The following is a 21747-nucleotide window of genomic DNA, read 5'->3' as shown; positions in this document are numbered from 1 at the left end:
TGCAGCCACCATTCAATACACTCATGTATTTTTGACTGAGCAACTAACACACCTATTATGGCTAATTAATACCTAATTGAATTAATTAGTTTTATTAATTGATTAATTATTTATGGTCAGTGTGAAATTTCATGAATATATGTAATAGCTGAGGTGAGTAGCCTTTGGAAGAACAAAGAAATTCCATCCATCCATCCATCTTCTGTATCCATTTATCCTGCTCACGGTTGCTGGGGCTCCAAAGCCTATCCTACAGGCACAAAGCAGAGAACAACTCAGGATGGGATGCCAACGCAATACAAGGCACACTTTGGTAACGCCAGTTCACCACAGCATGTTTTTGGACTGTGGGGAGAAGCCGGAGCACCTGGAGGAAACACCACCACGACATGGGGAGAACATGCAAACTCCACACATGGAGCCATGGCCGAAACTTTAACCCTCGTCGCAGAGGGGGGAGACAACAGTGCTAACCACTGCAGCACTGTGCCGCCCATAAGATATTCCTGTTACTTTTCATTGTGTTACTCTTTATTTGCATAAGTTCTAATGTTATTGTGTTTTTTGTTCCAAGCAAATATATACCTGCCAACCAGATAAATAGCTTTAAACATGTCATTTGACTGCCTAAGACTCTTGCACAGTACTGTACATGAATAATGAATTTATTACATTCATAACTAATATTTATCCTTCTACCAGTGATATACTGTATCTGAGGCTGCCTGGGAATCCCAAAACATACCTGAGACATAATAGTAACAATGACTTTGCTTCTTCACCTTCATCTTTTTACAGACTCAGATGGTGTCATTACACATTACGTCTCTACAGTCACACACAGTAAGGATATCTGTAGTTATCCTAAAGTCATGTATCTTTTCAGAAATGGTAACATGTCCTCAAGATTAACAATATCTTATTCTTATATCCTGCAAAAGTACAACGTGCGCTTGGAGAAGCAAATAAAAAGTGTAATTTCCAGACGGATCCTGTGAAGTTCCCGATTAAGAAGCCCAGCTAGAGACAGAATTACTAGAGCATCAGTTACAGGTGGGTGGGTGCTATCCGTGCCTAAATGCGGAAGACCTCACTTAATTGTTTTCGAAAGATGAAGAAAATTCAAGCATGTCTTTGCTATTTTTATTAGCACAAAATAACGAAACCAGGACAAAAACAGGAGCTGTCTTTACGCGACTGCTGGGTTGTGGTGGTTTCGAGCAGTTAGGTGGTTATTGCAGACTGCGTCTCAGAGAACTATCTCCAGGGTCAGCCGGCAGGAGGGAAAGTTCTTGCTCTTGGTCATTTGGTGGCATGGCTGGATGTCGCTGTCCTGTGATTGCGGCAGCGTTGCGCAGTACAGCATGTAGCCTTTCCAGGGCAGTCCTGGAGCCTGGCTTAAGGGGCGTCTATGGTCACCTCCATCGTAGACATAGTCCTGCAGTGGACCATGGTCAGGGAAAGGAATCAGGTAGAAGAGAAGGGACATCATCCAAATAACATTCAAGAGTAATGCGTTGTGAGAAAAAGATTTTCATTACTAGACTATTCTGTCATTGCACGCACATTAACACTATGGGAATATTTCCCATTTACATTTCTCTCATTTACTCAAGGAATGGTGTCTATAGTCCTTTAGAAATCCTGTAATATAAGATTATCATTCATGGTTATATTGTTCATTGCTGAAATCTTTTTTTGGTTAAAATGAACCAATCTGAAATTATGTGGAATTCTTCTTCTGGAACACCATAAAAATGGAGCATCACTGTCCAGGCCCACCTTTTCACCCTGAATGTAAATACATACCAGTATTGTGAGTCTGCATGCACTGGTACTGAGAAGAACAAATTAACTAAGCCAATAATGAAAAACACATGGCCTCTAGGGAGTGCATGAGAGAATTGGGATTAGGATCTTGCATATTCTGCATCATTGACAATCCCAGATCTCCCCAACCCATTTGCCTTCTTTATGGGTGAAACTTCATAATTTATGGGAGAGCATAATGTACTATTCTGTGTATAGGTGCTTTATTCACACTGAAGTTTCAGGATCCGGTCCCTGGTTAAAAGTTCCTGGGCTGTCTGAATGTGCAATGTTTTTGAGGCTCCTGGCCATTTTCATATCACAGGACAGGAACTGGGACCTTCATGTTAAATAAGCATGGGAAATGCAAAAAAGCTCATAGGGTAAACATTTGTTATTTGTTAGTTATTTGGGGAGGGGGGGGGTTGTAATCAAAACAGAACACAGCCTATTCCGCTGATAAGCACTGACAGGTTCCACCACTGGCAGTGGTGATAGTTGGCAAAAGTGTTTTGGTTAATGATCAAATTTTCTGATGCTGAAATATGGAGATGCAAGCAAAGAAAGAAATAATTAAGTGTAAATGAAGTATTACAATAATTTCATTGGCTCAATTTTCAATCTCCTTTACCTGTATTTCCACCTACTTTCAAATAGTGCTGCTTATGGGTCGACCAATCAGGAAGCTGTCGCTGTAAGCGCCTGCCCGGTAGTTTGTCTTGAGTCAGTACTAACTGGAACTGCCTTTGAGGAACTGCAATCGGGCTGAGTTCCTGCGGTGTGAACGCAACAAAAGTTCCCCATTCTGGAATAAGTTTCTAGGCCCAGTTTTCTGATAATAGTGACTCTTAGCATCTTACGATGACTCCGTAGTTATATCTTACAAAAGGCATTTGTTTTCTCACGTTTGTTTCCCTGGAACACCTGATTGGATAACATCAATGGCTCGAGAACTGCTTATTCCCTCCATGCAGCGACTACTTAACTGTCGCGTTAGAGAAAGTGGTATTTTTAATAAATACAACACTGCAGTAATGCTTCACAATACAGCATTAATCAGAACTGGGGAGAAGCTAAAAATAAAATACAAAATATATTAGACTAAGATGTAAATGAAAGTGCAGTGTCGATTCTTATCAACCTCATAAACCAAAGTTTTAATATACTGTGACTTTGGCGCATTTAGACAGGTGTGTGAATTCCAGGGGTGTCGGAAACCGAGGGAATGCGTCCACCTCAATCTCAGCAGAACCTTATCTTTCATTATTAATCTGCGCATTACTGAGGCCAATTTTTGGCACATTCAGAGTGCAAGAATGAAACCTAACGAAGACTGGAGTCCTGTATCAGACAAAATCATTTTAACATATGGGTCAGTTATGTTTGGTTAAGAAACTGTACCCTTATCTATGTTAGTTTTATTTTAAATGAGCAGTATAACCCGACAACAGTGATAAGAGACCGCTGAGAGAGGCTCAGACCAACCTTATGAATGAATATCTTATGGAACATATACTTAACTAAGAATGTTTCGGGAAATATTGAGCATTAAGAGATAACTCTTGATGGCATTTCTCCTAAATAGCTTTACCCTGTGGACAATAAGACTCAAAGCCTGTCCACGCATGTACGCACACAGGCAGGGACTCTGACCCATGCTGGGACTCTTATCTGACCACGCATGTACGCACACAGGCAGGGACTCTGACCCATGGTGGGACTCTTATCTGACCACGCATGTACGCACACAGGCAGGGACTCTGACCCATGGTGGGACTCTTATCTGACCACGCATGTACGCACACAGGCAGGGACTCTGACCCATGCTGGGACTCTTATCTGACCACGCATGTACGCACAGAGCCAGGGACTCTGACCTATGGTGGGACTCTTACCTGACCACGCAGCCCTGGATTCTTCCGTGGGTCCCATCGTATGGCAGAGTTTGCTATGCCGTATGACCCCCTAAGGCTCAGTGGTTTCAAAGCAGAGACACTGAGGCAGGAAAAAAGTTCCAGTACAACTGGTTAATTCTTGATGGAGATCAAGGAAAGCTACACACTAACCAGTGGTAACACCCCTTCCTGAGCTTCTGAGTGTTCTTTTTTATGCCCCGGTTATTGCCCCGGTGGCGAATCAAGGTGAGATTTGCCTTCATACCTTGTAACTGTAATATGAACTGACGCAGGTTGTCAGGGAACGACTAGGGGGTACAACTATCCCGCAGACATCCAACCAGGCGGCCTTCAACAGTTTCAAACTCCAGCTGGCACTAGGGGTTGCTAAGGAGACAGACCTCATGTCCTTGGCCACATCACCTCTTTCTCACATTTTTGCTTCACTCAATCACCTTTTATTTCCAGTTCCGGTTGGGAACATTTTGGCTGCCGCTTCTCACCATCATTATTCCTGTCTAGCGTTTTGTCAGTCTCAGTTTAGCTTATTTCAGTTTCAGAACAGCCACTTTCTTGGTGTATTCTCTACTCAAGCTCTCTCTCACATTATTGTGTTGATCATATCACCTGCTCCGTGAGCCCTCTCACTATATATATCATTCCCCTGTGCCAGCATAGTCGGTGAGTTAGCGTCCACTTACTATGTTGATTGACCAGTGGAGTGTAACTATGGTCTCTTGCTCATCAAGAATCTGGATTAAATCAAGGAGCTTGTTGAGATACCTGCCAATCACTAAAGAGTGGAATAACCAGGGCAAAGATGCTGATTAAAATGTTCAATGTGTGCTCTTAAACTGTCGGCCTTTGATGGGTAAAGCAGCTCTCCTGAATCACCTGTCTACCGCAAAAAATCTGGACATGGTACCGCTTGTCGAAACTTGGCAAACTATGAACGACTACTTACAATTAAGCTGCTTACACCTCCTGGCTCTAGCTTTCTGTCTAAGCTCCATTTAACAGACAGGGGTGGTGGTTTGGCGTTGTCTGTCATGACAGTTCCATCCTAATGTTTTCTCTAACCTCAATGAGCTGCTTGTTTGTTGTGCAATTATGTCGGTGACTTCAATATTCATATGGAAACTGACTGTACGTATGCTCATCAGCTGTGCTCGATATTGGATTGTTTCAATTTTGTACAGCATGTTGATTTTACAACCCATACCAAGAGTCATTCACTGGACTTTATCTGTTCCTCTGGTTTGCAAAATGTTCATGCTACTGGTTCACTGTCTGGTAATTCAGATCATAAACTAATTAAATTCTAATTGAATTATTCTTTGCCTAGAACAAGCCAAAAAACTGTGATTAGGTATCGCAAATTTAAGTCTATTAATCAGTTTCCCTTTTCAGACTCGCCGTGCATTTGGTCTCCTTTGCTCTCAAGCTGACTTCCCCTATGCAGATACTTTCACTGTATAACTCAATAACTTCACATATTCTGGACACTTACACGCCTATTAAATCCATGCTACTCACACTCCCTCTGGTTCACACAGGAGTTCCGCACCATGAAACAGGTGGGTCGCCATCTTAAGAGGCTGTGTAAGAAAACTGGTCTGACAGTCCATACCCTAGCCTTTATTGAACACCTGAAGGCTTACAGATCTGCTCTTATGGCTGCCTGCGCATCATACTATTCGACTCTTTTTAACGGTGTTTCATGCCAACCTAGAACGTTCTCTTCTACCATAAGTAAGTTCTGTCAGCCTCCTGTTAAAACTACTGCTGCTTCTGATGAGCTCGGTAACTCATTCATGAAATACTTTCAATCAATAATTATAACTTTGCATCAATCCTTCACTGCCGACCCTCACCCACCTCCAATGACAGCCTTCATACCACAACCTCCTGCTCAAATCTCTATCAGAATTTTTTCCCTCCTCTCCTGCTACTAGTAGTTAGTTAATCTCAAAATCATGTCCATTTAAACGTCAGTTGGGCCCTGCTCCTACCACACTTATAAAGGACTGTTCTGACACTCTTTCGATACCCATTTCCCACTGAGTAAACTCTTGCTACTTGTACTGTCCCACCTGAATTGAAAATTGCTACTATTACACCTGTTCATGTGTAATGTTACACCTGAACATGTTCTCAAAAAGCCTGGTTTCGACCCATCTCAACTAAGGTTTTACAGACCAATCTCTTCCCTTCAAGGCTAAGGTATTAGAAATGGTTGTTGCTGTACGACTTATTGATCACTTAAACTCTTGTAATCTGTGTGAGCCGGTTCAGTCAGGCTTCAGAACCCAACACAGCACAGAATCCGCTTTACTTAAGGTGACAAATGATCTCCTTGTGGCTGCAGATTCTGGTAAAGCCAGCATTCTTCTCCTCCTTGACCTCAGCTCTGCATTTGACACTGTCGACCATAAAATCCTTCTCTCCCGCCTTTCAGATACTGGTATTACTGGTGCTGCTTTTACCTGGTTTACATCATACCTCAGTTACCGACAGTATTTTGTTTCAATCAAGTCACAGAAATCTGTTACTGCTCCTCTCAGACAGGGTGTCCCCCCAGGGGTCCGGTTTAGGCCCAATACTCTTACTATGCTCCCATTAAGTCAAATCATATATTGTTATGGTCTCAGCTTCCATTATTATGCTGATGACACTCAATTATAGGTAAGTGCTGTTACAAATAAATGCTGGCCTCTGTGAAATCAAACACTGTATGACTGTATTTTTACAGTGTAACTCTGACAAAAAATTATGTTTGGTACTAAATAACTCCTCTCTACTCTGCCTAAGATACAAATTAATGTTAATGGACTCCTAGCAGAACCATCAAGTACAGTTCCATAGCTTGTGCATAATTTTTGATCAGTTTTTCACCTTTCAGTCACAGGTTAGCTCTCTGGTACCGAATGCGCTTTTTCAACTCCACAACATCTCTCTTCTCTGTTCTTCCCTTAGTGTTACTGATACTGAAACACTAATCCATGCCGTCATGCTATCCACAATGACTGTTGTCATGCACTGCTTTCTGGCCTCCCATCTAAACTTTACAACAGGCTACAGTATGTTCAGAACTCTGCTGCCTGTATACTTAAACATACAAGAAACTCTCACTCCTATTCTTCGTGACTACACTCCAGCCCACACGCTAAGATCTTCAGGCTCTAACCTTCTTACTGTATCTAAATTCAGACTGTCCTCTATGGGCGGCAGGGCCTATGTGCTGGAAGACATTTCCTCACGGTCTGAAAGAAGCAGAGTCTGTTAATGTTTTCAAGCATCAATTGAAAACTCATTTATTTCAGGAGTCCTATAATGTGTCTACCAGTATGTAACATTCTCATTGTTTTTGATTTGTTGTTGTTGCTGTATGTGTACAGCTTTATTGTATTATAGTTTGTAAAGTGTGAGAAAGGCGATATATAAATAATACTTCTAACATCTAATGGAAAGCCTCTCTAGAAGAGTAAAAAGCAAAATTGATTCAGGTCGCAAATTTTTCGAGTCCTCAAACAAATGAAGTTCCTGAGTTGAGGTACCACCGTACCTTGATTGTCAGGTTTGCTCACATTAGTGCTAGTTAATTAGCAGACTACAATACTTTACAGGGTTGTCTAACTTACAGATGAAAGCTCATGTAAAACCCGCAGTGTTCAGTGCCATTTGATGCCCATGTGGAGCCATAGACTAGCTTAAGCACCATTGGCATCAATGGAATAGGTCAGCTGCATGATTAAGTGATGGTCACAAACTGGCAAGGTCTGGATGTGTTTTACAAGCAGAGAACGTCACGCTCTGAACTGCGCAACATAAAGAGCCTCATCTGTTCCATCAGACAAAGAATTAGGGTGCCGGAGCAGCCACTTTGTATCCCCGGATGCACCGTGGCCACCTGAAAGGTCAGTCGATCCCTGGAACAACGGAAGGTCAAGGTCCATGCCCAGAGGGCTGGCGGTGAGATCTTGCTGCTGACCTTGTCACTTCAACTGGCAGCATTCCGATTCCCCCCGAGCCACATGCCGTCCCCTTTGATTTCCGTGCATACATAAGTATCTTTGAATAGAGAGTGCAGTTTTATTTAAGGTCTCCTGGTGGTTAAAAACATCATGAAATTCTCTTGGTTACACCACATTCTGCTACCATAATGACATAACTTTCAATATAATTAAGTCCTGTCATGTAGTGATACTTTTTTTAAAATCAAATGTCAAACTCGGATTACACTAGAATAACAGCTGCATAGAGAGAAATGGTTAAATGAGCCCCGAAAAGCCTTAATAATGAATAATAGGGAATGGGTTAGTGCTAAGAAAAACTATTCATTTTTAAATGTAAATTTTGCAATGTTGAAAAACTCTCTGGGGAGGTATAATGCGAATCAGCAACTCAATTTACTTTCAGCATAAAGAGCATAAACTATCAACTAAGGATTGTTTAAAGAGGTACAACCCTGACTGCAATAAAATGCTTCATAGCCATATCACACATTTTGTTTGCCATCCTGGCCAGAGCAATTATCAGGGTATGAATGCAGTGTAGTAAGGAAAGAGAAACACAAAGTGACACTTTTAATTTTAATTTTATTTTTTAATAGAACAGCTTCTGAAATTCCTCCAGAACAGCATAAATAGTGAAATCTTTTAGAACAGTGTGAGACTCTTGCTGTTAAACACTGTTCATGTGCTTGGAAAATCTTTGATAATACAAGGGAAAAAATCTGCAGCGTACAATTTGCCGATAATTGAAGTGTAATACAAAAATAGTAATACATATTTAGGGACAACAAAAGTGAGTACACAAAAGAAGAAAATATATGTTAAAAATATTCAATGCACCGTCTTCTCTTAACATGTGACTCCTAATTATGTACTGCCCAAAAGATGTAGAAGGAAATGGGTTGATGTGTCCAGAGATCTTTGCATAATTATATTATTCTTCCATATTTCTTGTATTATTTTATTCATTATTTTATGAATAACATAACTGGTATAGTAACAAACTTTCATGTATCAAAATAGGCATTACTGTAAACATTATCAGCAGTTTTGAATACCAAACACCACATAACAGCCATACATATAATAATAATTAAAAAAAAAAACTCCTTGACATAACACCTTGATTTACCTATTTATGGGAACAATAATGAAATAAATTCCATTGCTTCTTCTTCTGTGATTGAGCATCTTCTTTACTAATCAATTTGAGTGTAGTAGAACATCATGCCCAGCAAGACGAAGAACTGGCACAAAGACACAATAAACAAATAAGCAAACAAATGAACAAACAAAAGTAGATTTTACTTCTCTTTACACTTTCATTGTATTATTAAAAGATGCTTTAAGATGTGTTAAAATAATTGCTCTTATTTAAATAACCATGGGATGAATTTGGGACCAAATTTGTTTTAAATAAGTGGTATAAATCCTGTATTACTATATATTTTCATTAATCTTCCATTGTGCAGTTTTGCAGTAAGCCTAGAGCAGGGCACACTCTTTAAAGACACTAATTCCCTGAACTGCCTACTATTGTACTGCAGAAGGACACTAGAAACCCACATGAACACAGGGAGAACTAATAAACTGCAGGCTTATGTAAGTGTTCTAAGCATGATTGAGGTAGGCTGGGTTAGGCTATGACGTTTGTTAGTTTAGGTGTACTGTATAAAAATGCATTTTCACCTTACAATATTATCACGTTATGATAGGTTTGTCGGAATGTAACTCCATAGTAACCTGGGGACCATCTGTAGTATTAATTCAGGTTCAGGGTCAGGTTACGTTATTTGTACCCATAGGTAAATTTAGTTTACAGGAGAAGAGTCGGCATCGACATAAACCAGCAAGCAACCCCATGCATACACCCACACAGACAAGTAAATCAGTAGATAAATAAGCAAAACCACACAAGACATAAGTATAATTATCTTATCGCATGTATAAAATAATATTTGATAAAATATATGAGGAAGTCTGCAGGTATGTATCTGCTGCCCCTTCTTACACACAGTTTTCTTCAAAGCTCAACGTTGAGTCGATAGTTGTCCCTAGCTATTTATGCAGTTCGGGCGTTCACTGTTCATTCCCACCCCTATTGACCAGATGGCATTTAAAGAAGCTAAACATGCCCTCAAAAAGACAGTCAAGACATCCAGGGGTGAGGGAGTTCCCTCTGTAATTTTCAGTAACTGGTTGGGGGTGGGAAAACCACTACAGTCCGCATTTACTTGCTATTATGGTGACCACACCTCTTTTCCCCAGACTTGTCTGTTTCTGGGACCTAAAAATAGCTTGAAATGTCCAGGATTTTGCTTTGTTTCACGGTGATGTGTGCTTTCTACAGTAGGATACCTGCTATGTACATATTTGACATCTCTCTTTGCATCCTGACTGGAGTGTCCTCTTTTTTGAAAACTATTATATGGTCATCAGATCTACTATGCTTACTGCATGAGAAAGATCGCCTTCTGAATCTAGGCAATCAAACTTTCATTAGTTCACGTTTACATATATGCGTGTGTTTGTGTGTTTATGTATGTTTGTATATATATTCATTTATAGTTAAAAATAATAAAGATATACAGATATACTTACAACCCAACACAAAATTGCAAATCCAAACCAGGAGACTGCCAAGCCTTGTGTCATTATTGGTCCAGCAATGTAAGCATAGCAGCCCTGAATGGGAGAGTGGACATTTATTAATCTTTATGTCACTTTTAATATATCAAGATATACAAGCAAAATAATAATACCAGTAATTATAATGGTTAATCATAAAAAGTTATCAATTTGGCGTTGTGAAAAAATATTTAACATTATCTTATGATGTCATACTGTAAAATTACAAAGTGTTTTGAACCAAAATATATATTAAAGATTGATCAGAATTCTCAAGAATTACGCTGTGAAAGTACTCTCTGTAGCCGTTTAATCAGGTACCCCTATAGATCATTATTACCATTTCAAAGGACAGTTCATTGAGTAGCCCTTTAATGGAATTCTGCGTATCAAAATAAGTACGTTTGAATATTTATGCAAATATATTCTTATGCATTTTTTTCTAATTGATCCTCTTTTTTGCTGCACCGAATGCCCTGTGTATTATAGAAATATTTGCATTCTTACGCTTGACTTATGCATGCTTTAAATACGAAGAAACAAAATATAAATATTTTCTGATGTGCGAAGCCATTGATAATGAATGACTGGAGAGCATTCTGGGCTCACTTGGTCAGCAAGTGGGTATTTGCCAAAACTGATCCAGTTCATAGAACATACTTAATGTCTTATACACTATGTCATTATATGTCGACCAAAGTTTGAATGTTGTGCAAATGTAAGGCAATAAATTTTGTGTGATATTTACCGTAGTAGACAGATAGGGGTTCACCCCAATCTGGCATCCCCGTAACTGGACGATACCACCCATTGCATTTTGCTGACAGCACTGCATTGGCCAGGGGTAGCTGGCATCTGAGTATTGTTGCCTGAAGCTGGAATTGTACGTCAACCAGTCTTGTGGCCCATTTACTCCACAGCAGCTTTTCTGTGTGAGAGACACGGGTTGTGTTTATGCTTCCATACAGTTGAAGATCAGACCATCAGTTCTAGCCACTCTTTAACAGTCAGTTTATCTCAAATGATATAATAATGAAGCAAATACTATACACTGTAAAGGGGGACACATTTTACAAAGCAAAAAAATGTATTATAACCTCATCTTTTAATTCAACAAAAATTCTCTAAATGTACCATACTTCATGACAGACCATGGCAATTTCCTTCCAAAAATACCTCAATCATGAGCTGATTCCATGCATTTGTTATCTCCTGTACTTGGTTCATGTCATTTGTGTTGTTTGGCAGTACTTGTTGATCGTACTTTTGTAACATCTCCGTCAGGAAAATTTCTGGTCCGAACTATAGATGGAATACAAAAAATGGCAATCACTGCCCTGGCAAGACAATGTATTTTTTTGCAACATTTTACTTATAGAATAAATCCATTGCAAATTATAAATACATAAAACATGCAATGGACTACAAAAATATTGATATTGTTGATAATTTATATATATATGATTAATTATTATTATTTAAAATTCCATCAAGACATTTTAATACAATGTCAGTATATTTAATTCATTATCATAAACACGATTCATGACTGAAAAGAAAGATCAATGTTACACATATTTACCTACTTAAGCAAGGACATCAATACATTTCTGGAGAGGCGACATAACTAAAAACAATTAGATAATAATACCAAATTAATAGCAGTTAATAGCATTCATCTTACCCAGTCTTCGTGCGTTGCAGCTGTAATAGCAGATGCCATTTCGAAGGCAAAAACAATCATCATGAGAATTATATACTGGAAACAAATTGAAAAAAATTCAAACAATGTAATAATAAAAAACAAGTTTGTATAAATGTAATTCGTAGAAATTAATCTAGTGCTTTCAAAGTCAACTAAATGGTTAGTATGTACAGTACTGTGTAAAAGTCTTAGGCAGTCCAAAGAAATGTTTGAAGCTGTTTATCTGGGTCGAAAGTGTACTTTGGCTTAGAACAAAAACACAATTTAACATTAGAGCATGTGCAAATTAATAGTAACACAATAAAAGCTAGTAATAATTTCTTCTGTTTTCTAAAAAGTTACTGATATCTAGTTGGATGGCTAAATGAACACCGCTTCAGTTCCCAAACTGTTCAGGGGCACCTCAGCCTTTCCATGATTTTGTTAAATTTCACCAACAGCTCAATTAAATAATTAAATATATTGGTTTAAAAAGTCAGTGAGAGATTGACTAGCTGTATGAGTTGTGCTAGTGGCCAAGTCAAAAAATACATGGCTGCACTGGACGGTCGCTGCAAATACTAGGATGATTTTAGCAGAGGTTCTGAAATGACTAAGCTGACACACTTTTGACTGGTATAATACCATAGTTTTACACCAACACGAGGATAATCTATACATTTTCTTTGCCTGCCTAAGACTTTTGCACAGTACTGTATATATAAAATATAAAATAGTACCATTCATTAATTTTTTTTTGTACTTAATTTTTACTCTTAAATCCCAAACATCATTTAGCACATGAACAAAGACTCACCACAAGCACGGGTATTTTCTTTTCTTTCATGATGGCATACATTGCATATGCTGCCACGCAAAAAAGGGCAAAACCTGTGAAAATGCCTATCCAGGCTGCTCTCCAGATACTGTCACTTCCTGTGTAATATACCAGGGTATGCAAGTGGTCACGATCGTAAACGAAGAAGATGCACATGGCCATCAGAGCAATCCCACAGCACTACGAGAGAGAAAAAAGCACGTGAAACAATTTATAAAGCTGCCAACACTGAAGGAATAATCTCATCATAATGATCACAAACAAATTTTAAATTAATCCTTAATTTGTAATTCAATATGCAACTTTTAAGACTAGTATTTTGTTTGAAATAAATTAATGAAAAACAGTAAAAAAAACATCTATGTTAACATGTTTACTGGGGATAGTAATATTAATATTCCTCAAGTATATGGACATATTTTCGGTTCAGGTGGTGTGTAAACTATACTGGAGATATTTTTAAAAATTGTTAAAATGTGACTAATATTAAATTTACTTTTTAAATGCTGCGACTTGCAGCCATTATTTTTTATCGTGAGATAGCATTGATACTATTAATAGAAATGTCAAATGCCTTAAGTATCATGCTACTGTATGGAATTGAAATCAAGAAAACTCTGCAATAATAAAGAGTAATGTTAGCATTCAGGAATCTGTAGCACCACCCCTGGGATTACATGCACATTGCATCACCATATGCAATACTAATGAAACGTTTCACGATTATGAATGTCTCAAATAAAAAAAACACAACTAGGAAATATCTTTTAAAAATCAATACACTATTCTTGTAATATTTGCAATCAAATACAATTTGAACGGGGAGGTCATTTTTTTCCCCCACATAAATAAATAAATAATGATAATAATAATAATAATAATAATAATAATAATAATAATAATAATAAAACTTCAATGGTATGTGCAAGTTGTTGTAAGTCACACAGGGTGTAAGTCAGGGACAGTCTGTAGTCAAAGGAAACCTCCACAGCATGTGAAAAAGGACCCCCCCCATACAGACTGAAACCCTCCATCTGTTCACTGAGCCATCGTGCCACCCAGATTCAGCTATGACTGTGCTAATTACATTTCAGTTTGTCTCTTGTTGGTATGGTGACTCACTTATCCTTCCCCGTGGATTTCCAAAGACATGGCTTACGTGGATTTAAAGTGATACTTTATTCATACCCAGTCTCTCACAGGCACACATAAAATTTAAGCAAGTTTTGGAGTCACAGCACAGGGTCAGCCAGCATTCAGTGTCCCTAGAGCAACTGGTGCCTAAATTGCATTTAAGTATGTGACTGTATGTATGTATTTGCCCAGCAGTGGACAGGAATCCTATCCAGGATGTTCTCCTGTACTATGAATTCTTGGACAAAATATATCTGTAATCCCACAGAACGAAAAGATAACACAAAGACATAATTTCTATAGAAAGACTTTATAGATTTAGAAATTATTATTACAATTGATAATGGTTCTGTCAAGATAAGAAATGTTATGGTACAATGATGACTAAACCCATTTCCTATATACAGTAAATCTAGATTTGTGTCATTTTATTCCCAGTTTGCATTTAAAGTGGTTCTTAGACATTCTAACAGTGATATCTGGCATGAGAATTCCGTGTGCAGCATTGCCACCCAGCTACAGTGACTTAGTCCTTGCCACTGCCTGTGTTGTATTGGAATTCTGCTTTAGTTTGCCTTGTCTACCTGTGTTATTGTGGGTTTTTTCTGTGCATGGCTGTATTCTCCCACTGTTAACGTTGTATTTTGGTTTTATTGTGGTCGTATGAAAATATTTTTGTTTCAGCTTCTTATGTCCCTTCATGATATGTGAAACTTACAATAATGTTACTAATTAGGAATATGGTACGGTACAACAATGCCTAATATGTATAGGTACAAAACAGCAGCAGTTAGGGGGAAAAAATAGTAAGCAATAAAAACTCACCATAATGACAAAATTTCCCCAAAGAAGGACGGCCTGAAGCAGGCGCATTTCAAAGCTGGGTTGAGAAGACATGTTTTGTGGTCTGATACCTTGATGAAAGCACAAATAAACATAATCAGTAAATGTATATACTCATCATAGATGTTAAAAACCAATAATACAGAAGCTTATCATAATAATAGACCCCAAATTTTAATCAGAAGGTCGCCAGTCCAAACCCAGCCTCAGCATGTCTGTGGGCCCTTGAACAAGGCCCTTAATCCCATCAATCAATTCAATAATCAATTATCACTAATATTTTATTTATATTTTCATCATAGAAGCGAGCATCTCCAGCGGTGGGGGGGGGGGATGGGGGGGGGGGTTCAGCACAAAAAGATATGAGATATGCGAGATAAAAAGGCTGCAGTAAACACTAAGGATGGAAATCACCAGTAACCTCCTGATACGATACTGTAGCACGTCTTATCAATATGCAAGTACAAAGAACTAGGATGCTGGGAGTACGCACGCTACGCTGCTACGCTGCTACGCTGAGGGATTAGCAGCCAGATATCGCACTAGGTGGAATTGGCACGCAGAACAAACTTTGATGTTGCGGATAAGAAATGGGAGCCTAACGAATGCAATTTGAACTTACAGTTCTTTTCCTTTGTTTGTCTGAAAGTTCGTAAGTTGGAGGTCTGTAAGTAGAGGAGCGTCTGTATTACTATTCTATGAATATTTTTAGAATTTAAAAACCTTGAACATGTAAAAACGTTGAATCATAGCGCTAAGTTCCTCCATACATTGGATTTAAACTGTGGAGGAATAGCACAAATCTCTGCTATGTCATCCACCATTTTGGTTATTGCTAAATAAAGTTAGACAATAAATGGCTCCTAGTACGCAGGATGCTGTGCTGCCTGTCAAGGTGGGAATATCCCAGCAAGAATAAGAGGAAACTGCTTATAATGATCATAGTTATAGTGATCAACCGCTTATATGGATCAAAAAGCTTGGGATAGAATCATTCCTGTACAAAGACTGTTTAAATATTTTGCTTATAGTAATCAAGTAGTTCGCTTACATTGTTCATTTTGGGGCTGACACATGGAAAAACATGGAAAAATTAAACTATGGTAATTCCATTTTTTTTTTTACTTTACTTTTATAGCCCTACTTTGCTGGGTGGTAACACCTTTTTTTGATAGCTACCTGCTGCATGCAAAAAAAACATAATGGGGAAAAAGGAGTAATTTTCTCTCAATGACAAATATAGACTCACCAAGGCTTATGATAAACTGCCAGAAACGAGCCAATGAGTCGCAGCAGCAAAACCACAATAAGCTATATTTTATATAAACAGTACTGTATTATAGCATATTTGAGTTACAGAGTTCAGTGATTTGTGTTTTAAACGGCTGTACCATATTCAGTAAATAGCTATGCTGTCTGTTCAATTACCATTTATTCATGCAATAAATATACAAATGCACAGATTGAAGTCTGCCTGAGACATACAGACAAAAAAAACAATTGGTTATAATGATCATATGCTTATACCGATCAATTTCACCCAGACAGGTGTGATCACTATATGCAGTTTCCTATGTAGTCTAAAGCGCACCACCTGTAGGATTATAGAGAAACTGCAACATTTTTCCACCTTGATTCCAAACATATATCAATTGCAAATTAATTAAAAATCGATTTCGGAGTTAGTGTGGCGATACATGAAGAGAATCGCCACACAAAAGAATCGCCATACATAACTGAATTGAGTTTTTCTCCCATCTCTAGTAAATACGCTTAGCGTCCTCCAAACCAGCTCTGTATGCATATTTTATGCCCTTATGAGTTAATACAACTTTTTCAGTGGCGTTTGCAGCTTCCTCAAGACTCCCAAAAAATTCACTTTTAATTTCTTATGCCAACCTGCCAAGAACTGTAGATATTTAAGTAATGCATGAATTATTTGAGGTCAAGAAAATCAAGAATGACAACAAGTCAAGTCAACATGATCATTTAAAAGAAAATATATGTTATCAGTCTGGATTTAACCAAAGTATGACCAAAGTTGGTGCAGCTCTCATATAACATATTAGATCATCACAAAGCTTGGGGGTAGCAACCACAAAGGCACAGTCTCCTCTGAGTTTAAATGTAGACCTTAGTATGACCAGCAACACCTGATTAGAGGATCATCAGGAGGAAGAATAAGGATGTTAGAGGTCTGCAAAATAAGAAGGCAATAAACTATTCAGAAACTTAAGAACAAACTATAAGATTTTTTAATTAAATCCTGTAGAGAACAGGAAGCCAGTGAAGAGAGGCGAAGATGGGTGTGACATGATTGTGTTTTCATGTGTCTGTTGGGAGTCTGGCCACAGTGTTCTGAACTAAATGTAAACAAGCAAGAGTCAATTGGCTGTCTCCAGTGTATAACGAACTGCAATAGCCGGGCCAAGATGAGACAAAAGCATAGATTTCAAAATCAGCTACAGAAAGAATAGGCTTAAATTTAGCTAACACCCCTGGATGACAGAAACAGTTAACAGAGTTAATTTGTCAAATTTAAGGGTAGTATCAAAAACCACACCAGGGTTTTTAGTGAAAGGTTTACAGGTTTTCAAAGGGCCATGGTTACTTGTAGGAGCATGAAAGGTCAGAGGGCTCAAACAACACAATCTTTGTTTTTTTTTGTCATTTAAATTAAGAAAAGCTTGTTTTGCTTTGTTTCAGGGGTGGATGCATCTGTGTATCATCTGCACAAAAATGGGAAATGTTATATTTTTTGAAAATGGATCCTAAGGGCAGCATGTATAGCTAGAATGGAATAGGCCTAAGAATAGATCCATGGATGTCCCCACAAGTGAGGTCCCCCTATTCTATCAATGCCATTTTTGATGGAAGACTTCCCAGTGAATCCATAATGCTCCAACCTGGGAATATATTCAATAGTTTGAGATTAGATGAATTAGTTATTTGGTTATTTCGTCATACCAATCTGTTATGTCTTGTCAGATGCACTTGAGTATGGTCTTAAGAGAAACCAAACTTAGCTGTCACTAACTGTAAGATTGGATGTGACAGCAAACAGATCAATGTGACGTTGGGATCATGGGAATGGAAATGGGTTAAATGAAAACAGGAAGGAATTAAAAGGAAGGGCTGCTGTTTTAGCATCAGGACAAGGAGAAACAAATAGGTATACAGGGGTGGGATGGGCTAAAGTTTTGTGCAAATGTAATGAAAGGCAGTTAGAGGGTGTGTATGGTCTTTGACAGAATGTCAGCTGACCAGCCATTTGTTTACTTATTCAGCTTTTATTATTATATTTTATTATGATATAAAAATCTTTTCTTTTCTCTCGCTACTGTCATCATCCAGACCACACATTCCACCTTTCTGTCATGACTTGTGCATTCAGGTGCTTTCAGTAAACCTGAAATGCCTGTCCTTTCAGTCATTTCATCTTTCCCCGTTTGTCAAACTCTCAAAACTGAAAAAAAAGACCCTGTGTCCTCCTCCCAGCCCATGTATTGCAGATTTGTTTGCCCTCCTGACTGAAGCAAATCTTATACATAATGAGCTTTGCTGAGCATTTTGTTGTAAGTGGTTACTGTATACATTTCCCAGTTGTTATCACTCTTTAGATGGATATAACCTGATTATAATATTCTATACCCACTCAGACACAAGATTTTTTTTCTGCATTCTAATACTTTGTTATAATATCCATTTGCTCTTCTTTCAGTCAACAATGTCTTAATTCATTCTTTAAGTTGAACAAAACAAACAAAATACAGGGCTTTTGGCATTTTTACTTTTTTAATTGCATTCACAGATCTTTGTGGGGACCTGAAAAATGGTCCCCACAAAGTCAAAAAATAGGTTTTTATTACATTGTGGGGGACATTTGGACGACCTTAACCCCTACCCAGCCCTATCCTTAACCATAAGTAAGCAAATAAAATACAAGACCTATTTTAGGCTATTTTAGTTTTTAATTGCACTCACAGATTTTTATTAATTTGAGTTCCCCCTTGTGGGGACCAAAATAAATGTCCCTATAAGGTCAAAATGACAGCTTTTTATCACATAGTGGGGATATTTGGTCCCCACAATTCAATATATACATGGCTATACACATACTATAGGCCATTTGGAGATATGAGTGTCCCAAATGCACGTTGTGGGACTGCAGGATGAAACTCACAAACTGCTCTCTCTCTCTCTCTCTCTCTCTCTCTCTCTCTCTCTCTCTCTCTCTCTCTCTCTCTCTCTCGCTCACACACACACACACACACACACACACACCAGGGTGAGGATTTCAATCCCCCAGCCCAAAGACAGCAGAGGTACCCACTGCGCCGCCACGCCCCCCACCATAGTAATATATCACATAGTGTTTTGGTTTTAGAGATGGTACAAAATTATTATGGCACATTACCAGTGGGGTTTTCTAAATGAGCATGACAGGATGGGTAGTGGTGCCGCCTCACACCAACAGGATTGGTAAATTGATAATATAATTATATTTGCCATTTGTACAAGCAAAAATAGCAGCACATAGAGACCCAAACACAGCCTTCTATTGCCTGTTTTTTTGTGTGTGGGACCTGTGCTGGACTGGCATCCCAGCCACAGTGTTTGTACATCCGGGCACTGTGCTGTCTGCAACAGACCACCGGTACCATCTAAGCAGCAGGAAAATGGATTAATGAAACATCCACAGTTACTGCGTTCTCTTAGCGCCCCTGCAGTATGTAATTCAATTTAACCTATGAAGCTGAATGTTACCCCTGCCAAATCTCAGTTGTTGTTTGCAAATTCTATTTATGCATAAATCATAAACGATTCCCTAAATGCCACTATCTCGTTACTTAATGAATATTACGATTTACAATTACAAAACAACAAAGAAATGCTATTAAAACAGGTTACATGTTGTTACAACAGGTTACATATACATATTGTAATTAAATAAAACTATGCACTCTCTTAAAATGCGACTAACTCAAGCATAAATAGAAAACAACTGTTCAAAGTATTCTCTAGTCTGTACTGATTGACAATAATGAACACCAGAAAAAACTCTGCATATTGTGATACGTGGGTCCTTACAACTATAACAAATTTAATATTTAGTTATTGATGACTTAATAAAAATTGATAAGATTTCAGATTCAAATGACAGCTCTCTGAATATTTCAGCTAGTGACTGCTGGGATCTCAGCTTATCTTACAAATGCAATATAGCCTGTATATTTCCATCACCAACTGCCTGGCAGCTACAGGAGCCACTGAGATTATTGTCCACTGAATGTCCCTGCAGCTCTTAACCCAATTAATCGATATTAGAAAAGTTGTTCATCTAAGGTGCTCAAGGTGAATTTTATTCAGTGAAACCCATTGATCACTTGAATGTCCAAGCTTCTTTCCATCAAGATTGTGAGCTTGTCCTAGCGTTATACTGGTGATCTGTAGCACAACTGTGGTATGTGAAGCTTCATTTGAACAAATTTTTATGTTAGCTCAAGGGTGTCATTAGGCCTATTTTTTTTGGGGGGTGGGGGGCACTTTAGCCCCATTCATAATTCTCTAATAACACTGTTGTTTTAGCTACAAACACATACAGCATACAGAATTGTGCCCATTTGATTAGCATCACCCTCTAGATGTGAAGTCTGGATGCTGTTAGGGTTTGAAGATATTTTTGCAAATGTGTTCAATGATTAAATGAATGATTTAATATAACATTATCGCATATATTATTCTACAATAAAGAACTGCTATGGATTCCTAATTTCCTATATTGTATCAACATACTGAAAAGGAATAAAAAGTTATATTTAATATCTTGTATAATATATAATCATATCTTGAAAGATTTAAACCACCGACAACATTACGTTTCAAACTGTCTTGAAATGTTAGTCTTGAATTTGGCTGTACTATTTCACTCAATCTATGGAATAAAGTTAGATTATTTCGTGTAAAGTTTGATTATTATGTAAACTTTTTATTCTCTAAACATTGTGTGTCTTTTCTACTCTTCAACATTTTAGAGACAAAATGGCACAGAGATGCTTATTCAAGTCAAGATGCTTATTTACATACTGCAGATTTCTTTTTCTTTCTCTTTCTTTCTTTCTTTCTTTCTTTCTTTCTTTCAAAAAATAACTTAATATTAAAGAGACTATGCACTTACACTATCAAATATTACATAGCACTGTTATTTCTATATTATATGATTCTAAGTAATTCAAATCATTTTCGGTGCTGTTCATATATTTCTTGCTTTCCCGTCATCCAAAAATATCCCGTTTAATCTTAGACGGCCAACACGCGAATAACCGAATCCGCGAATATCAAAATCGCGAACACAGAGGGACGACTGTACCACCATTCATAAGTACCCATGAGATTATTTTAATAGATAAGTCATATACAAATAAAAAAACATTACCATAAACTCATTTTGGGACATGTTACAAAACATAATATGTAAATAGCTTAGCAATTAAAAACAAAATATTGAACCTTACCTCTTCCCAAGAAACAAATTTAAACTGAAGTCTGTAACTACACCTGCCGTCGCAACAATTTTTTTTTAAAATGGCCAACCCACACCTTAATCTTATTTACAGACGCAAGCTCGAACATGACACTCTGAAAACCTGTTTGGGTGCCTATATAGGCGGATTCACTACAATGCATTATAGGCAGCATGCAGTCGTCATAACAAAAAGATGACATTAAAAATACCTTTCAGAGCCCTAACGTGTTGACTGCATAAAACCACATTGTAACTATAGTATATATTACATGTGAATGTAAAACAGTTTCTTTTCATAATAGCTTTAATTCATAATCATCACGTGAATCTTGTCTTATCCTTACAGTATAAAACAAAACTGCACATTTATAACACTG

General features: G+C 37.9%; 1 protein-coding gene across 2 annotated transcripts; it reads right to left on the bottom strand.

The window, feature by feature from the left end:
- Positions 1-8285: 8285 nt before the first annotated feature.
- LOC125713040 (uroplakin-1b-like) lies at positions 8286-21482 on the bottom strand. Of its 2 annotated transcripts, none has more exons than XM_048983819.1 (8): positions 21360-21482; positions 14827-14915; positions 12847-13047; positions 12030-12104; positions 11522-11647; positions 11094-11273; positions 10319-10402; positions 8286-8964 (listed from the first exon to the last, which is right to left on the bottom strand). In XM_048983819.1, the coding sequence occupies exons 2-8, from the start codon at positions 14896-14898 to the stop codon at positions 8917-8919; spliced, it is 786 nt and encodes a 261-aa protein (XP_048839776.1). In that variant the 5' UTR covers positions 14899-14915; positions 21360-21482; the 3' UTR covers positions 8286-8916. The 2 variants fall into 2 exon arrangements, with proteins under 2 accessions (XP_048839776.1, XP_048839777.1); XM_048983820.1 differs by lacking the exon at positions 21360-21482 and adding an exon at positions 15467-15491.
- Between the last annotated feature and the right edge of the window lie 265 nt (positions 21483-21747).

This window comes from Brienomyrus brachyistius, chromosome 18, assembly GCF_023856365.1.
Source record: "Brienomyrus brachyistius isolate T26 chromosome 18, BBRACH_0.4, whole genome shotgun sequence".
Lineage (NCBI taxonomy): Eukaryota > Metazoa > Chordata > Actinopteri > Osteoglossiformes > Mormyridae > Brienomyrus > Brienomyrus brachyistius.
This window is presented reverse-complemented; position numbering and strand designations above follow the sequence as displayed.

Bases quoted from the DNA above. Each gene is read 5' to 3' on its own strand.
- LOC125713040 (XM_048983819.1), bottom strand. From the start codon at position 14,898: ATGTCTTCTCAACCCAGCTTTGAAATGCGCCTGCTTCAGGCCGTCCTT. The intron at 13,048-14,826 runs GTGAGTTTTTAT...TCTCTCTCGTAG, and splicing joins GGGGAAATTTTGTCATTATG to TGCTGTGGGATTGCTCTGAT. The intron at 10,403-11,093 runs GTAAATATCACA...TCTCCCATTCAG, and splicing joins ACCCCTATCTGTCTACTACG to GGCTGCTATGCTTACATTGC.